The sequence below is a fragment of the Nomascus leucogenys genome, chromosome 25 (assembly GCF_006542625.1).
Source record: "Nomascus leucogenys isolate Asia chromosome 25, Asia_NLE_v1, whole genome shotgun sequence".
NCBI lineage: Eukaryota > Metazoa > Chordata > Mammalia > Primates > Hylobatidae > Nomascus > Nomascus leucogenys.
In genome coordinates this window covers 18,642,313-18,659,735 of record NC_044405.1, presented here as the reverse complement: position 1 = coordinate 18,659,735, position 17,423 = coordinate 18,642,313, and the positions used below count along the sequence as shown (strand labels likewise).

General features: G+C 46.5%; 2 protein-coding genes across 15 annotated transcripts in view; both read right to left on the bottom strand.

Moving 5' to 3' along the window:
• The window catches only part of IL10RB (interleukin 10 receptor subunit beta), a 31,049-nt gene extending 23,671 nt beyond the window's left edge, over positions 1-7,378 (bottom strand). Inside the window, exons 1-2 of one of the 2 annotated variants that reach the window (XM_003263868.4) lie at positions 6,997-7,378; positions 4,986-5,109 (exon numbers count right to left, since the gene is read on the bottom strand). In XM_003263868.4, the coding sequence (XP_003263916.1) occupies positions 4,986-5,109; positions 6,997-7,045 (173 nt within the window). In that variant the 5' untranslated portion in view covers positions 7,046-7,378. Of the gene's footprint in view, positions 1-4,985; positions 5,581-6,996 lie in introns of those variants that run through there. The other variant, XM_012501891.2, reaches the window with a different exon arrangement.
• Positions 7,379-7,845: 467 nt separating this feature from the next.
• IFNAR2 (interferon alpha and beta receptor subunit 2) overlaps positions 7,846-17,423 on the bottom strand; it is a 42,730-nt gene continuing 33,152 nt past the window's right edge. For 3 of the 13 annotated variants that reach the window (XM_030806088.1, XM_030806087.1, XM_030806089.1), the window contains exons 8-9: positions 13,118-13,248; positions 7,857-10,740 (exon numbers count right to left, since the gene is read on the bottom strand). In XM_030806088.1, coding sequence (XP_030661948.1) covers positions 10,030-10,740; positions 13,118-13,248 — 842 coding nt within the window. In that variant the 3' untranslated portion in view covers positions 7,857-10,029. The other 10 variants (XM_030806097.1, XM_030806096.1, XM_030806095.1 and 7 more) reach the window with 7 other exon arrangements.

Sequence of the window (17,423 nt, the reverse complement as noted above, 5' to 3'; positions counted from 1 at the left end):
ATGATTGCTAGCATTTTTCAGCAAGTAAGTATTTTAAAATTAAGCTGTGCACATTTTTTTAGACATAATGCTATCACACATTTAGTGGACTACAGTATAAACATAGTTTTTATATGCACTGGGAAATAAAAAAATTCATGTGACTCACTCTATTGTGGTTTTAGCTTTCTTGTGGTAGTCTGGAACCAAAACTGCCTTATCTCTGTGATATGCCTGTATACAAATACCATTGTGTTACGATTGCCTACAGCACTCAGTACAGTAACATGCTATACAGGTTTACAGCCTGGGGCAATAGGCTAAACCACACAGCCTAGGTGTATACGAGGCTACACCATCTAGGTTTGTGCAAGTTCACTGTATGACGTTCACACAGCAAAACTGTCTAATGATGCATTTCTCAGAATGTATCCCAGTTGTTAAGTGACCCGTGACTGTCCTGTCCTATAAATGACTATCATTGCAATTACTCTGGAAAAATTATAAAACAATTCATCAGTCTCAGTCAGAACACCAGCCCCGACGGCAACCGCTAAAGGGAACACGACAGAAAGTGAAGTGGAAGAAAACAGATGACATTTGGACATGCCTGTTGGATGCTAGGGAAATACGATCTCCTGAATCTAAGCTCACAACAGCCAAGGAGGTGTAATTGGCTCCACGTGATCAAAGGAAGCCCAGGCTCTCATCCTGCAAAAAGTGAGGAGCTGGTCCGGCTCAGTGGCTCACGCCTATAATCCCAGCACTCTGGGAGGCCGAGGCAGAGGATCACTTGAGCCCAGGAGTTTGAGAACAGCCTGGACAACGTGGTGAGTCCTTGTCTCTATAAAAAATAAAAAAATTATTTGGGTACGGTGGCACGCGCCTGTAGTCCCAGCTACTCAGTAGGCTAAGGAGGGAAGCTCGCTTGAGCCTAGGAGGTGGAGGCTGCCGTGAGACGTGATTGCACCACTGCACTCCAGCCTGGGCAACAGAGTGAGACTATCTCAAAAAATCAAATTAAATTTAATTTAAAAATTTATAAAATAAAATAAAAAAGTGAGGAGCTATCTGGTCCCCCAAGGCATCTTCTGGTGCAAAAACCAATTTGGTTGCTCCCAGAAGTGATGATGAAAGTGATGGTGATAAAAATAACAACAGCCAACATTTATTAAGTACACAGGGTTCAGGCGTGGAGAGCCTAAGAAATCTGCCTAACTGAACTCAGATCTGTTTGACTTCATAGTCTAAGGTAGCACATCACACCTCACAGCATTCTTAGTGATACCTAGAAAAATCCCTTGCAAAAAGTAGATAGAGATCATTGGGATCATGCTATTTTTTCACTTAATATACCACAAATATTTGTCAATCAATCATTTCTTCACGGCTGCTTAACATCCCATCATTTGGAAAATCCAGCGGTCATTTCATTAAGGGAGTTTTCTCACATGTGGCCATATTTTTTTTCCTCCCTCCCTTCTTTCTTCCCTCCCGCCTTCCTTCTTTCCAATTCAAGTCCAGCTAATTAAAAAAAAAAATTGTACAGACAAGGGGCTGCTATGTTGCCCAGGCTGGTCTTGAACTCCTGGCCTCAAATGATTATCCTACTTTGGCCCCCCAAAGTACTGGGATTACTGGTGTGAGCCACCATGCCTGGCCCATTTCCTTCTTTTAAACTAATGCATCAATTGTCCAGCACGTGCAGTATTTCAAAAGTTGTTTTGCAATAACTTCTTTTTCACTAGGTTTTTTTTGTTTTTTTTTTTTTTTTTTGAGATGGAGTCTCACTCTGTCGCCCAGGCTGGAGTGCAATGGTGCAATCTCAGCTTGTTGCAATCTCTGCTTCCTGGGTTCAAGTGATTCTCCTGCCTCAGCCTTCCGAGTAGCTGGGACTACAGGTATGCACCACCATGCCCAGCTAATTTTGTATTTTTAGTAGAGATGGGGTTTTGCCATGTTGGTAAGGCTGGTCTCGAACTCCTGACCTCAGGTGATCCACCCACCTCGGCCTCCCAAAGTGCTGGGATTATGGGCGTGAGCCAATGCGCCTGGCCTTCACTAGGTTATTTTTATTGCATGTGCAAATATTTCTCCCCGCATTAAATAGGCAATATGACCCATTCCTCATATTTACATCTAATTGTTTTGGATGTTTTTATATTCAAATCACCAGTACATCCTCTGAAGTGCCCCCTGCTCTGGCTGCCCTGCCCCAATGCACACAAACAACAGAGAGTTTGTGCTATGCAACTGCTCATGCTAAACTCTAAACAACTCTTTTGTAGAGCCACATGAGGGTAATCACATCTTTAGGGGTCAAATATCTTCCCCAAGGACACGCCCAGCACATATTTTGTTTTCTCCAGCACATGCCATACTCACTCTGTAGTTCCATGCCGGGGAGACCTGGAACCCAGGTGTGGATACCCGCATGAAGTCACTTCATGAAGTCACTGGGATCATTAACATAAAAGATAAACATGCAAAGCCAAGTGCCTCGACTATAATGGCAAAAAAGCATGGCATGGGCTGGGTGTGGTGGCTCACGCCTGTAATCCCAGCACTTTGGGAGACTGAGGCAGGTGGATCACTTGAGGCCAGGAGTTCAAGAACAGCTTGGCCAACATGGCGAAACCCCATCTCTACTAGAAGTACAAAAATCAGTTGGGCATGGTGGCATGTGCCTGTAGTCCCAGCTACTCAGGAGGCTGAGGCAGGAGAATCACTTGAACCCAGGAGGTGGAGGCTGCAGTGAGCAGAGGTCGTGCCACTGCACTCCAGCCTTGGTGACAGAGTGAGACCCTGTCTCAAAGAAAAAAAAAAAAAGGCCGGGCGCGGTGGCTCACGCCTGTAATCCCAGCACTTTGGGAAGCTGAGGCGGGCGGATCACGAGGTCAGGAGATCAAGACCATCCTGGCTAACACGCTGAAACAGCCTCTCTACTAAAAAATACAAAAAATTAGCTGGGCATGGTGGCGGGCGCCTGTAGTCTCAGCTACTCGGGAGGCTGAGGCAGGAGAATGGCGTGAACCCGGGAGGCAGAGGTTGCAGTGAGCCAAGATCGCGCCACTGCACTCCAGCCTGGGCGACAGAGCGAGACTCTGTCTCAAAAAACAAACAAAAACAAACAAACAAACAAACAAACCCAAAAGCACAGCACAGAACAAGAAAAAAATAAACTACAGGGGAGACAGACAGAGAAGAAAGTTAATTTTCCAAAGTAAAATCTCTGTGGCTACCCAGACTGAGTAGACAAAGCACAGAAAGCAAATGATAAAGCCAATCAGTACTAGAAAATGCACATCAGGAAAAAAACCAATGATAGAATATGCCCTCCTTCAATCCTTGGGACAGCTGACCGTACTGGACTATGGACTGTAAATTAGATACAAGTATTGTATGAATGTAAAAGTTCCTGAGCTTCTCACTGTACTATGTGATGTAAGAGATTATCCTTGTTCTTGTGAAATACACAGTGAAATATTACAGCACAAAGGGCATGAGAGAGAAAGAGGAAGGGACAGAATGTGACCAACATTAAAAACTGGTGAATCTGGGCCGGGCTTGGTGGCTCACGCCTATAATCCCAGCACTTCGGGAAGCCGAGGCGGGCAGATCACGAGGTCAGGAGATAGAGACCATCCTGGCTAACACGGTGAAACCCCATCTCTACTAAAAATACAAAAAATTAGCTGGGCGTGGTGGTGGGAGCCTGTAGTCCCATCTACTCAGGAGGCTGAGGCAGGAGAATGGCGTGAACCCGAGAGGCGGAGGTTGCAGTGAGCCGAGATTGTGCCACTGCACTCCAGCCTGGGCGACAGAGCGAGACTCCGTCTCATAAAAAAAAAAAAAAAAAAAAAAAAAAATTTGGTGAATCTGATTGCAGGCTATCTGGAAATTCTTTGTATTCTACTTAAAATTTTGAAATGTTCTGTTAGTCTGGAATTATTTTGAACTAAAAGTTAAAAAACAAAAGCCAGCAATGCATAGACGAGGACTACCTTATTCATCTTTATACTTCTTCTCTGATGTAGCAGGCCTTGGGGATTTTTGTGAAATGACAGCTAGATCTGGGACCAAATTTCCTCCTGCCTCACTGAAGGACTTGCCTATCTTCGTATGTTTGTGAGTCACATAGAAAGCAGGTGTGTTGGCTTGTCAGCCTTGGGCCTCCTGCTGCTGTTTGCGCCTGGCCTAAAGGTGTGTCACCTGCACCTGCAGTCCAGCATGTGGCGTATGGTGGCAGGCTGCCAAGGGAGTGCTGGCACTGACTTCCTTTGCCAGGCATAGGGATACACTGATAGGCAGGAGAGGTAGAGGGCATTCAGATCACCGCTGAGATGACTGTCTAGGGTGACACTCATTCTTCCTTCACAGTCCCTGCTGTTGTCAGAGAATGGGGCTTTTAACAGTAGCTGTCTTACTTTTAATTTCAGGATGAAACCACGGAGAAACTGAGCGCTCATTATGCAAATTATGTGCATCACGCATGGCACTGGGGCATGATGTTATAATCCATTGAAGGGGAACAGGTGATATATGGTAGCAAGGGGCTTCCTGACTGCTTTGCATATCTCGGTTTCTTGGGTAGCATCCACTCAACATTGTTGACTTCTAGCAATACTACTCATACCTGGAGATGACAGCAGTGGTATTTTTCTTTTAAAATATATCAAGTGTGACAAACAAGCTAGGATCTGCACAGCATGAGGTTACCACTATGGCTGATTATATCTACATACGCATGATAAAATGTCTATATCTGCCAGCAGCCCTGTGATCAACAGTCAAATCATCAACCATCACAACTAGAAAATCTAAAAGAGAAAAGGTGGCCACAAGAATTTCCCAGACAGAAAAAGCCTGGCAGGGAGGCTCCCTGAGAGCTGTCACAGTCACACGGTGACCGTAGTCAGACTCCCTTCCTCCTGTGGCCCAACCCAGTGACCAGCCCAGGGCTGGCTCCTCCAGTGCGTTCCTGCCAATAGTGAGGCCAGACCCACCTTAGGTACTGAGCTGTGAAAGTCAGGTTCCCTTTGGCGAAAGCAGGTGACTCCCACTGTAGAAGGTTCTTGAAATTAACAGAATTCATTCTGACATTTTCGGGAGGTGGTACCATTCCCAATGCTATGAAAATAAGACAAAAACATTTACAACCTTTTTCCTCAAAATGGAAGCCCATGAGAAAGCCCACATCCAGTACTTGGTTCTCCTCTATGGCTCCATGTCTTCAAAGGCCACGTGGGTGAGGGAGGGAGACAGAGACGGGTTGGCTGTGCTGAGGAGGCTAGATTTTCTTTGAACAGCCATGAGGATAAATTTCTGGAGGGGCAGGAGTAAAGTGGGGACAGACAAAGGAGCCTTGGATTTGCGTGGTGGCAGAAAGGTATGAGGGGGTAGGGTGGGGTATGTGGATTTCAGATATATTTCCAGAGGTAAAAACAAACTGGAGACTTCCTGATACATTTGATGCATAAAAGCTGAGGTCAATGTCCATTTTGGGCTTAAGCAGCTGGTGCCCCGATTGGAGCTCAGCTGGGGAACTCACGAGTCCCATTTGAGCTGCATTAGGTTGGAGATGCTGGGGAGAGGCTGAAGTAGGAACGTCAGGGAGACAGCCAGATGAATGAGCCCAGAGGTCACACCAAGAACAGATGTGGGCTAGAGACAGAAATTATTTTCAAACCTTTTAATAGAAAATTCGAAACCTGGCCAGGCATGGTGGCTCGCGCCTGTAATCCCAGCTCTTTGGGAGGCCGAGGCAGATGAATCACCTGAGGTCAGGAGTTCGAGACCAGCCTGGCCAACATGGCGAAACCCCATCTCCAATAAAAATACAAAAATTAGCCAGGTGTAGTGGCACACACCTGTAATTCCAGCTACTTGGGAGGCTGAGGGAGGAAAATCGCTTGAACCCGGGAGGCGGAGGTGGCAGTGAGGCGCGATCAAGCCACTGCGCTCCAGCCTGGGCAAAGCAATAGAGCAAAACCCTGTCTCAAAAAAAAAAAAAAAAAAAAAAGAAAAGAAAAAGAAAAAAAAAAGGAAGAAGAAAGAAAGAAAAGAAAATTTGAAACCTACATGCAAGTAGAAAAGTAGAAGACTATAATAAACCACCACCCATCACCCAACTGGTACCAAGAGAGATATAAATGTGCGAGTCATGGGCCTATAGCCCGTGTTTAATGCCAGGGTTTGGCTGAAATCCCCCAAAGGAACAGTGCCAGGGAAGGAGAGAAGAGGCCTTGGGCATCACAATTAGCTACATAGAAACCTGACAGAGCAGGAGGGTCCCAAGCAGAGACAGCCTGACGAGTAGGCGGGAAACCGGAGGGGTATCCCGGAAGGCCAGGGAAGAGTTCATGAGAAAGGAAGGAGGTGACCATGGTGTTATTGGAACCTAGACAGTCAATTTAGAGGAGGTCAGAAAAGGTTTCAATGGATTTAGGTTTAGAAGCCATGGAGCTGGGGCGCTGGGGGGGCAGAATCCAGATTTCAGGCTGCTCAGGCCTGAACCGGAAGGAGGGGAGGTGCAGCGGGTGATGGGAGGCACATCTGTAGGGAGGGCTGGCACTGAGGGGGCAGACTTCGGGTTGGGGAGGGCTGTCAGGGCACTCGGGGGCTGGTGGGGGCCTCCACTTGAACTGATGGTCTCCAGAAGGGTCAGATGACAGCCACGGTGGGATCTTGGGTCTTTTGGGGAAGCTACTTTATTTAGACGCCCGCCAGCAGAGAGCTGCAGGAGGACAGGGAGTCAAAAGACGCCGGGAGTCTCCCCCTGAGTTTAGGGCCCAGACGGTCTGTAATCCGGGCGCGGACGGGGCTTTCTCCTGTTACAGAATCGACGGCAGCAGCAGCCTAGTTGCGTCTCAGCAGCCGGCCGTGGCGTTCGCATCTTTTGTCCCGAGGCCCCGATGCCTCTTAAGTCACTTGCAGGGCGCCCACGGATGGGATCGGGGTGGCATCTCGCGGGGCCTCCCGGTTCCCAAGCGCGCCCCCTCCCCGCGGACTCCTCACCTGACACCAGCAGGCAGCCACCCAGCCAGCTCCCGAGGCTCCGCGCCATGGACGGACGCTGGGGGTTCCGCGGCTTCCTCCAAGCACACGACCCCCGCCCGCGCCCGGGAGCGCTTGTCCGCGGTCGCTTCCGGGAACCAGCGGAGCGGGGCGTGGCGGGGTGGGGAGGGGCCGGGCGACCGGGCTCCTACCCCGCTGCAGGCCCCGCCCACCAGCCCGGGTCCGCCCGCGAGGCGCGGGGCACCGGCTTGGCAGATGCACACGAGGAAGAGGAAGGGATCCTCGCAAGCTTTGAAAGGCGCCGTCAAGTCAAATAAATGCCCTACACCACCAACCCAGGACTGAGAACTGGATGCTGGAATGACGGTGGTGGTGGTGGCTTTCAGTATTCCCCAGGTTTTGTCCGGAGCACCGGCACGCCCTCTCTTGAAGTCCGCTCTCCGCACAGGTGAGTTAAAAGCACTTCAGCAGCAAATCCAGTTTGAGGGTCTTCTTTACCCTTCTCCTCCCCAGGGATAAACAACACAAAACCAAGTTATCTTTATGCAAATAACTAGTTTCTTTCAGAGACTACTGAGAAAGCGTTAATTTCCTCTTTTTAACTTGATTAGTGGTTAGATGGGAAAATCCGGAGCTGTCCAATGTCTTGGGTAATGTACAGCATCGCCTGATGTCTGACGCTAGAACACCACGTAAAGTCAAGCAGAGGGAAGTGAATGCACCCTAGGCCCCTGCAGGCCACCAAGAAGAGCTAGAGGGAGTTGGTGCAATCCTAGAGATTGCACCAGATTGCCAGCAGGTGCACCAATCTGTGGCACACGTACACTCTCCAACGGAAAACAACTCAAGACCACACCAAGTTTGTATTAAAAAAGTACTGCTGTATTATTTTTTACCAATCTCCATTATACAGAATTTTAAAAAATACACACACACACACACACACACTCACAGCCATAGAGGTTATCCCAAAAGATCAACCCAGAATCTTTCAGAATATGACAGATGCATTGAGAAGGCAGATAAATTGATTCCATATACAAAAGGTCTCTCTCCTATGGAATTTCATTAGATTAAATAAGGTGTTTCCCCCCTCCTCACAGCCCTATCCTTTTGAGCAATCATATAAATAATCTATAGTCCTTGAGCTATAACTTGTATAATTTTTAGTTTTCCCCCTTTGAAGGGGCCTAAGAGAAAGGTTTGAGAAACCAGCCCTTGAGTGGGGGAGGGGTGAGGGGTAAGAGGGTCCTGTGCCTTTCATTCATCCTGGGGGCTTCTCAGGGTTGCAACATTTCCACCTGAGTGTTCATTCTTGTACATTTTCTCATCTTTCTCCTGGGTTCCTAGGATCTGGGAGATTACCTAGTCCAATCCTTTTATTTCAGAAACAAAAAACCTGAGGCTCTGAGAGGCTAAGTCAAATGCCTAGGGTCACACAGGGAAACTGTGGGAGTTGGATCCCTGAGTCCCAGTCCTTAAACTGGTTGCTACATGACATTCTAGAACCTCTCCCCACCAACCCCCTTTTTAAAGACAGGGTCTGGCTCTGTCACCCAGGCTGAAGTGCAGTGACGTGATCTTGGCTCACTGCAACCTCCGCTTCCTGGGTTCCAGCCATTCTCCCACCTCAGCCTCCCAAGTAGCTGGGACAACAGGCACATGCCACTACGCCCAGTTAATTTTTCTAATTTTGTTTGGTAGAGACAGATTTGCCATGTTGCCCAGGCTGGTCTCGAATTACTGGCCTCAAGCGATATGCCTGCTTAGGCCTCCCAAAGTGCTGGGGTTACAGGCAGGAACAATTGCTCGGGGTCAGACTTCCCTTCCCCCACCCACAACCCCCCAACCCGGCCTAGATTCACAGGAACTGTAATCACAGCTGACACACTCGATTCGGATTCGGAATCAGCACAGAGAGCACTCTGAAAATTGTCAAATAGGGTCTCTGAAACTTTTATGCCATACTTCTCCTGAAGATCTTGAAGCATCTTTGTATTTGCTTTTTTTTAACCTTAAAATATGGCACTCAGGTTTTATTCCTCTCCCCGATGCCATGTTTCCTTTCTGTATTAGTCACATGCATGATCCTAGAGTCTGTCTTCCCCACTTTAACTGGGGAGGGCTGGACAAGGTGGAATTCCAAGTGCAGGAGACAGGATGTGACATGGGTGAGGTGCCCAAGGCTCACTGACTGAAACTTCGATGGCTCTTCCCTGTTTCCTTGTGCAGGGCCCCCCCTTCTCTCCACTGCTCACCTGGCTCTCCTCCTCCCTTCCTGCCTCCTTTGCAGCTCTTGATATTATTTTCCTTTTCTTTCCCTGTTCCCACCCTGGCCCAATTTATTTCACAGAAATATCACAGGGCCAGCAGGGCACAGCGGCTCACCCCTGTAATCCCAGCACTTTGCGAGGCTGAGGAGGGCGGATCACTTGAGGTCAGGAGTTTGAGACCAGCCTGGCCAACATGGTAAAATCCTCTCTACTAAAAATACAAAAATTTGCGGGGCATGGTGGCAGGCACCTGTAATCCCAGTTACTTGCAAGGGAGGCTGAGGCAGGAGCATCACTTGAACCTGGGAGGCGGACGTTGCAGTGAGCCAAGATCACACCATTGCGCTCCAGCTTGGGCGACAGAATGAGACTGTCTCAAAAAAAAAAAAAAAAAAAGAGAGAGAAAGAAAAAGAAAAGAAATATCATAGGGTCCTGGACCACCTCTGAAACCACGGGGAACCCTGCTCCCTGGTAAACATGATGCAGAAACATCCTAAGTGCATTAGTGTAAAGGAAAGGTGCACAAGTGCTTCCTTCAAAGTGCATCACTTTGAATATGTAAACAATGCACTGAATGATACTATGGTCCCCCTACTGGGAATGTGCATAGGTGACGTCACCTGGAAGAACGGAACACTCTACAGTTTCCTACTCCTTCCCTTGGAGAACACTTGCAGATGATAAGGCAGCAAGTTAGGATGCAGGGACAGAGAACCCTGTAGGTGCTTGTCCGTCCAAGTTCATTCAATAGTTTTGGAGTCATCTCATTATATAACCATCCCCAAGGTCAACATCTGACTCAGAAGTGTCACTTTGATCAGATGGAGCATCTTCAGACCACAGACCCTCTGAAGAGGGGCTGGGAAAAGTTTGCTGTGTCCCTTCCCCGCTGGCCAGCAAATGGCTTGATTGCACATTGTCAGGATCCTCTGGGTCAACCATCTCTTCCGGATGAGACGATATCATCAGAGGGGCTTCTTCTAAGTCGTCACTGTCCTCGTCATCAAGAACCCTCAAAAACACAGAGTTTAAATCCACATTGAAGGTAATTCTGCCCCCAGACCCCTCATTGGAGCTGTAGTCCTCTTCGGGAAAAGGGTCCTGGAGTGGACTCTCTCTCCTCTCACAGGGCCCACTCAAGAGTTCCAAGTGCTGAGGTCTGCCCTTTGGTGTCGTGGGGAGCTCCACATCAACCTCAGGCAGGTCAGGCTCCTCCTCGGACTCTGGGTCTATAAACTGCGATTCTGTAGAGGTAGCAGAGGCCTGACCCAGAGGCCTGACAGTCAGTCCATGCATGGTATAGCCACCACCACTTGTCCTGGGCGCTGCCTCAGTATCGCTATCACTTTCATCATCATAATTATAATCCCACACTTTCTTCTTTCTGTTGATGTAAATGACTTCCACTATATCCATGACTTCCAATGGTGGCAGGTTAGGAAATGGCCAGGCTAAAAAGTTATGAAAATTCTTAAAAAAAAAAAAAAAAAAAAGAGAGAGAGAGTCCATATCAGCTGTGACTGTTTGCTCTTTATTTTTTACATAATAAAACTTAATCATTGGGGCACAGGGATGCACGCTCGTAATCCCAGCTACTGGGGAAGCTTAGGCAGGACGACTGTTTGAGCTCAGGAGTTTCAGACTGTAGTGCATTACGACCGCGCCTGTGAATAGCCACTGCACTCCAACCCTTAGCGAGACCTTGCCTCTAAAAAAATAAAAAATAAACTTAATGAGATTGACTGAATGATGATGCAGATGATGATGATAACAGCAATAATAACAGCTAACAGTTACACCATGCTTACTATATGCTGGGCATGACTCTTGGTGCTTTATATATAATTTACCTTTCCCTTGCAACTGCTCTATGAGGTATGCTTACTGTTCTTTTTTTTGGAGACGGAGTCTCGCCCTGTTGCCCAGGCTGGAGTGCAGTAGCGTGGTCTTGGCTCACTGCAACTGCCACCTCCCAGGTTCAAGCAATTCTCTGCCTCAGCCTCCTGAGTAGCTGGGATTACAGGCGCCCGCCACTATGCCTGGCTAATTTTTGTATTTTTAGTAGAGACGGGGTTTCACCATGTTGGCCAGGCTGGTCTTGAACTCCTGACCTCGTGATCTACCCGCCTCGGCCTCCCAAAGTGCTGGGTTTATAGGCATGAGCCACCGCGCCTGGCCAGGATTGCTATTCTTTTTTTTTTTTTGAGACAGAGTCTCGCTCTGTCGCCCAGGCTGGAGTGCAGTGGTGCAATCTCGGCTCACTGCAAGCTCCGCCTCCCGGGTTCACGCCATTCTCCTGCCTCAGCCTCTCCGAGTAGCTGGGACTACAGGCGCCCGCCACCACGCCCGGCTAATTTTTTTTTTTTTTGTATTTTTAGTAGAGACAGGGTTTCACCGTGGTCTCGATCTGCTGAGCTCGTGATCTGCCCGCCTCGGCCTCCCAAAGTGCTGGGATTACAAGCGTGAGCCACCGCACCCGGCCCAGGCTTGCTATTCTTATGCCCACTTTACAGATGAGAAAATGAGGTGCAGAGGTTAAGAAACTTGCTCAAGGTTTGTGACTAGTGAGTGGGAGCAGCTGCCTTTCAAACCAGGCAGGCTGCTGGCCACATAGACTATGTTCTGACTTACTCCTCTTGGCTTCCTCTCCTTTGGCTGCTTCTTTATATTTTTAAGATATTTATATATTTTTAGAGCTAGGGTCTCACTTTGTAACCGAGGCTGGAGTGCAGTGGCGCGATCACAGCTCACTGCAGCCTCCACCTCCTGGGCTCAAGCAATCCTCTCACCACATCCTCCCGAGTAGCTGAGACCACAGGCATGTGCCACCACGCCTGGCTAATTTATTTTTATTTTCTCTAAGACAAGGTTTCCCTATATTGCCCAGGCTGGTCTCAAACTCCTGGGCTCAAATGATCCACCTGCCTCAGCCTCCCAAAGTGCTGAGATTACAGGCATGAGCCACTGCGCCCAGCCCTTTTTAAATCTTTTTATAGGATAAATCCACTTTGTGTATATGTTCCACTGACGTAATCCAAAATAAAAAGACGATCCATATAAAAATGTTTATTGTACTATTCATCATGACCAAAGAAAAGAAAGGAAAAGAAATCCAAATGCCCTATAGCTGAGAAATGGTTAAATGAAAAATGGTATGTTAATAATAATGAAGTTCTACCTGATCATTATAAATTATAGGTGATGAAGTATAAAAAAACCAAACAAACAAAAAACAAAACATTGCTGAGTGCAGTGGCTCACACCTGTAATCCCAGAACTTTGGGAGGCCAAGGCAGGTGGATCACTTGAAGTCAGGAGTTCAAGACCAGCCTGGCCAACATAGCAAAACCCCGTCTCTACTAAAAATGTAAAAAATAGCCAGGTGTGGTAGCACACACCTGTAGTCCCAGCTACTTGAGAGGCTGAGGCACGAGAATTGCTTGAGCCTAGGAGGCAGAGGTTACAGTTAGCTGAGATCATGCCACTGTACTCCAGCCTGGGTGACAGAGTGAGACTCTGTCTCAAAAAAAAAAAAAAAAAACAAAACAAAAAAAACATAAAATGCCCAGATACACTTACAACTGCACATGTATACATATGTAACTAACCTGCACATTGTGCACATGTACCCTAAAACTTAAAAGTATAATAAAAACAAAAACAAACAAAAAACTCTGCAAAATATATATTTATAGATATGGAAAAGAACTCAGAGTGAGAAAGCATTTTGGTGTTTATAGAAAATGAGATTTTCTTCTGTGAAAATATTTATATAAATACAAATTCTTAAGTTAAAATAAAAAACGAAGATAGAAAAAAAAAACAAAAAAACAAAAAAACTACCTACCAAGACTTTGGGGAGGCTGTTTCTTAAGCATATACAACCAATCCATTTCAGTGTCACTATGGTGCTTGTCAAGACCAATGCTATCAAAAACACAGTAATTATTCCTCCTATTTTGGCAGATTCTGCTGATTCTGTTGATGAAAAATTAAATGACTTTATTTCAAAAAATGCAATCGACGATTGCAGATGGAAATAAATGTACATTGGTCTGGTGTTACAAGATGATCAAGAAACTGAAGGTTTGAAAAAAGTTTTATATTGAGAAATACCAAAGACTGGAGAATAATCTGTGTGCATTTTTTAAACAATAAAATAGACTTAGCTTTTAAAAGTAAAATTTCTTTCAGTTTATGTTCTATAACTGCACTGTCCAGTGGAGTAGCCACTGGCTGCAGTTGGCTGAATTTAAATGATCAAAATTAAACAGAATTAAGAGCTCGGTCTCTCAGTCACATGAAACACATCTCAAACGTTTGGTAGCCACACTGGTTAGCATGCGCTGCGGGCAGGAAGAAGTGGGGAAGGAAAGTTTGCTTGAAAACAAACAACTGGGTCATTCTGAGGCTGGACTTGAGCCACGCCGGGGCCCCAAATCAGGGCTCTGCAGAACCTGCCTTGCTCTATTAACAGTTCCCCTTAGTTTCTCATCAATTCCTTTTGGAAAATTTCAACTTTTTGACTGACCATAGTTATTTTCCCGAAGTGCGACCGGACTGAAAAATCAGTTGTTATATCACTAAGGCTCTCCTGCACTTCCAGAAAGGCCTTCATTAGTATTAATCCTGGAACTATAGCCTCAGGCAAAAATAGATAAAGGGGAGAAAAAAGGAAATCAAAATGGATTATGCACTCTAAGTCTTCCAGAAGGTTAAGGAATGAATAGAAAGAAGTTCAGTAAAAACCCTTGCACTGTTAGATAGCAAAGGGTTCAAGAATCCACTCTCACTTCCATCAAGAGAGTGTGAAGGATTGGATTGTCATATCAATGACAGTTCCAGAATCAGACCTAGCCACAGAGGCAGCCTTTAGGATACAAAATTCTGACATGTATAGAGTTTACATTCTTGAAAGGGGTACTGGAAACCAAAGTGATTTCATTGGGGAAGGAATGGCATAATACAGAGATTGTGACTCATGTACCCATCCAACTTGCATATAACAGCTACAAAGCACTCTATGTCATCTATTTAATAGGACATCCTCCAAACCAAATTGTGTAAATTGTAGTTAATATGCTAGGATAATATTCTCAATTTGGGGTATTCTCATGAGTCTGTGAATTCTTTACGAGAACTTAGAATTTTTGTTTGTTTTCAGCTTGATGATAATCTAAAAAATACAAATCTCACTTGGGGTCATGACAATTATACATGCATGCTATTTTTAAATATTCATATTTGAAAAGAGATGAATCCCATCAATGTTCCGACTCAGAAAAGAGAAGCTGTGATTGAATGTTACTGCTGTTAACTATCTTCTTCATGAAAGATGGGCCAGATCAACCCATCTTGGAAAGGAGAGACCAGGTCGTGTCTTAAAAATTTGGCCTTGGACAAACCTGTCTGTCTCTGGATTCATTGTGGAGATATTTTAAACAAAAAATAAGAAACCTCACAAGCAGAGGGCTGAACTGAGCAACGGGTTGGTAATATCTGATCACTATGATCTTTAATGGAAAAGAGAAAGAACTTTATGAAAAGATTAGTGATGACTAACATCAGTCTCTTACAGTTCCTCCTGGACTTACCTCTCTGGAACAAGCAAGACTGCCTCTCCCCTGGGTGACTGCAGTAATCAGCCCAGGGGTCACCTGGCTCCCACTTCAAGGCATGTGGATGTTCCCTTTACATCCTAAGTCACATCACGGAAAGCAACCTGCTCACAACCCTCTGAGGGCCCCCATCTCTTCCAATGGCTTCTAACTTCTATGTCATTCAGGCTCCTCCATCCTTTCTGACCCGAACTGTTACTATTCTTCCCTTGTTCAGTTCACTCCTGCCGTGCCGTGCCAGGCACATCCTGCCTCGGGGACTTGGCACTTGATGAATCCCGCATATGGAACTCCTTCCCCTGATAGGTCTGCGTGACTCACTTCCTCACCCTCTGTTTGTTTCCCATTGCCACCGTAACAAATGATGGAAAGTTAGTGTCATAAAACAATATAAATATATTAATAGTTCTGGAGATCAGAAATCCGAAATGGGTTTCACTGGGATAAAAAATATCAAGATGTTGGCAGAACTGCACTCCTTCTGGAGGCTCTAGGGGAAACCCATTTCTTTGCCTTTCCCGGCTTCTAGAGGCCACTTGCATTCCTTTGCTCATGGCCCCCTCCTTCATCCTCACTCTCTGACCTCTGCTGCTGCTGTGAGAGCTCCTTCTCTGCCTCTGAGTCTCCTGCTTCTCTTTTTTTTGAGACACAGTCTCGCTCTGTAGCCCAGGCTGGAGTACAGTGGTACCATCTTGGCTCACTGCAACCCCCACCTCCTGGGTTCAAGTGATTCTCCTGCCTCAGCCTCCCAAGTAGCTGGGACTCCAGATGCATGCCACCATGCCTGGCTAATTTTTGTATTTTTAGTAGAGATGGGGTTTTACCACGTTGGCTAGGCTGAACTCGAACTCCTGACCTCAGGTGATTCACCTGGCTCGGCCTCCCAAAGTGCTGGAATTACAGGTATGAGCCACTGCGCCCAGCCAAGATCTTCAATTTCATCACACCCACAAGCCCCTTTGGCATAGAGGTTAGCCTGTTCACATATCTGGGATTAGGATGTAGACATCTTTGGGGGCCATTACTCTGCTTATCACATTTCCCTTGGGTCTTTACTCAGATGCTACCTTCTCAGGAAGGCCATCTCTGGCCATCTGTGGTGGATGCTGTGGGTGGCCTGCCCATGTCCCCTTTTCCAGTCAGTGCACACCCACTACTGCTGCCATACATGTCTGCTGATATCTCTCAGAGCTGATCCTTCTCTAAGTGAAAGTTGAGGCCAGCTGGACTTCCTGGGTGGAGTGGGGACTTGGGGAACTTTCTTGTCTTACAAGAGGATTGTAAAATGCACCAATCAGGGACTTTCCTGTCTCGCAAGAGGACTGTAAAACACACCAATCAGCACTCTGTAAAATGCACCAATCAGCACTCTGTAAAATGCACCAATCAGTGCTCTGTAAAATGCACCAATCAGCAGGATCCTAAAAGTAGCCAATCACGAGGAGGATTGAAAAAAGGGCACTCTGATAGGACAGAAACAAACATGGGATAGGATAATAAGGGAATAAAAGCTGGCCACCTCCAGCCAGCAGTGGCAACCCACTCAGGTCCCCTTCCAGGGTGTGAAAGCTTTGTCCTTTTGCTTTTCACAATAAACCATGCTACTGCTCACTCTTTGGGTCTGTGCCATCTTTAAGAGCTGTTAACACTCACCAGGAAGGTCCGTGGCTCCATTCTTGAAGTCAGCGAGACCAGGAACCCACTGGCAGGAACCAACTCTGGACACATAAAGAACTGCCCTTGCCCCAAAGTGGGCTGCCTCATCTGCAGGCCATGCCATAGATCGCCACCAGTAACTGACTGGCTGCTGACTTGAGGGATACGGTTCATGCTTCAGAGAACCCCTTAGGATCAGGCTCAGCCGAGAGCCACATGCTTGCTTAATTTCTCTCTCCCTATCCCTACCTGTTCCCTCTTTCCTCTTCTCCTAAGATGCCCCCACCAATAAATCACACTTGAATATGAATTCACATCCCAGGCTCTGCTTCTAGCAAAGGCAAATCAAGACACTAGCCTATTAAAAACAGCAACCCACTCTCCTCCACCTAACATCCCCCTCACCTCCTTTCCCGCATAATTTTTTTCTGTGGTACTTACTTAACATACTATCTATTTTACATGTTGATCTTGTTATTCTGTCTCCTACTGCAATGTAAGCTCCACAAGGTGAGAAGTTTTTAATCTATTTTGTTCACTGCTAAATCCTCAATATCCAGAAGAGAATCTGGCTCATAATAGGCCCCCAATAAACATTTGTCAAATGAATGAATAGAGCTTTTCCTTAGGGCCTTAATATTAATAAAAGGGCCAAACAATTATTTTAGGGCTTGACAAGCGGAAGGTGTTTCTCCAGATCTCTGGGCTAAAATCCCCCCACATCAGTCTGCCCTAGGATTGGATCGCAGTGCTTACTGCTGAGCCTGTTAATGCTGGTCTCAGGCTATCCTTCCAAGACCCCTCACCATCCAAACCTGTCTGGTTTCTGAGTTTGGCTAGTTAAGGGTAGGTCAGATGGCAAGCAGGTAGTGACAGAGG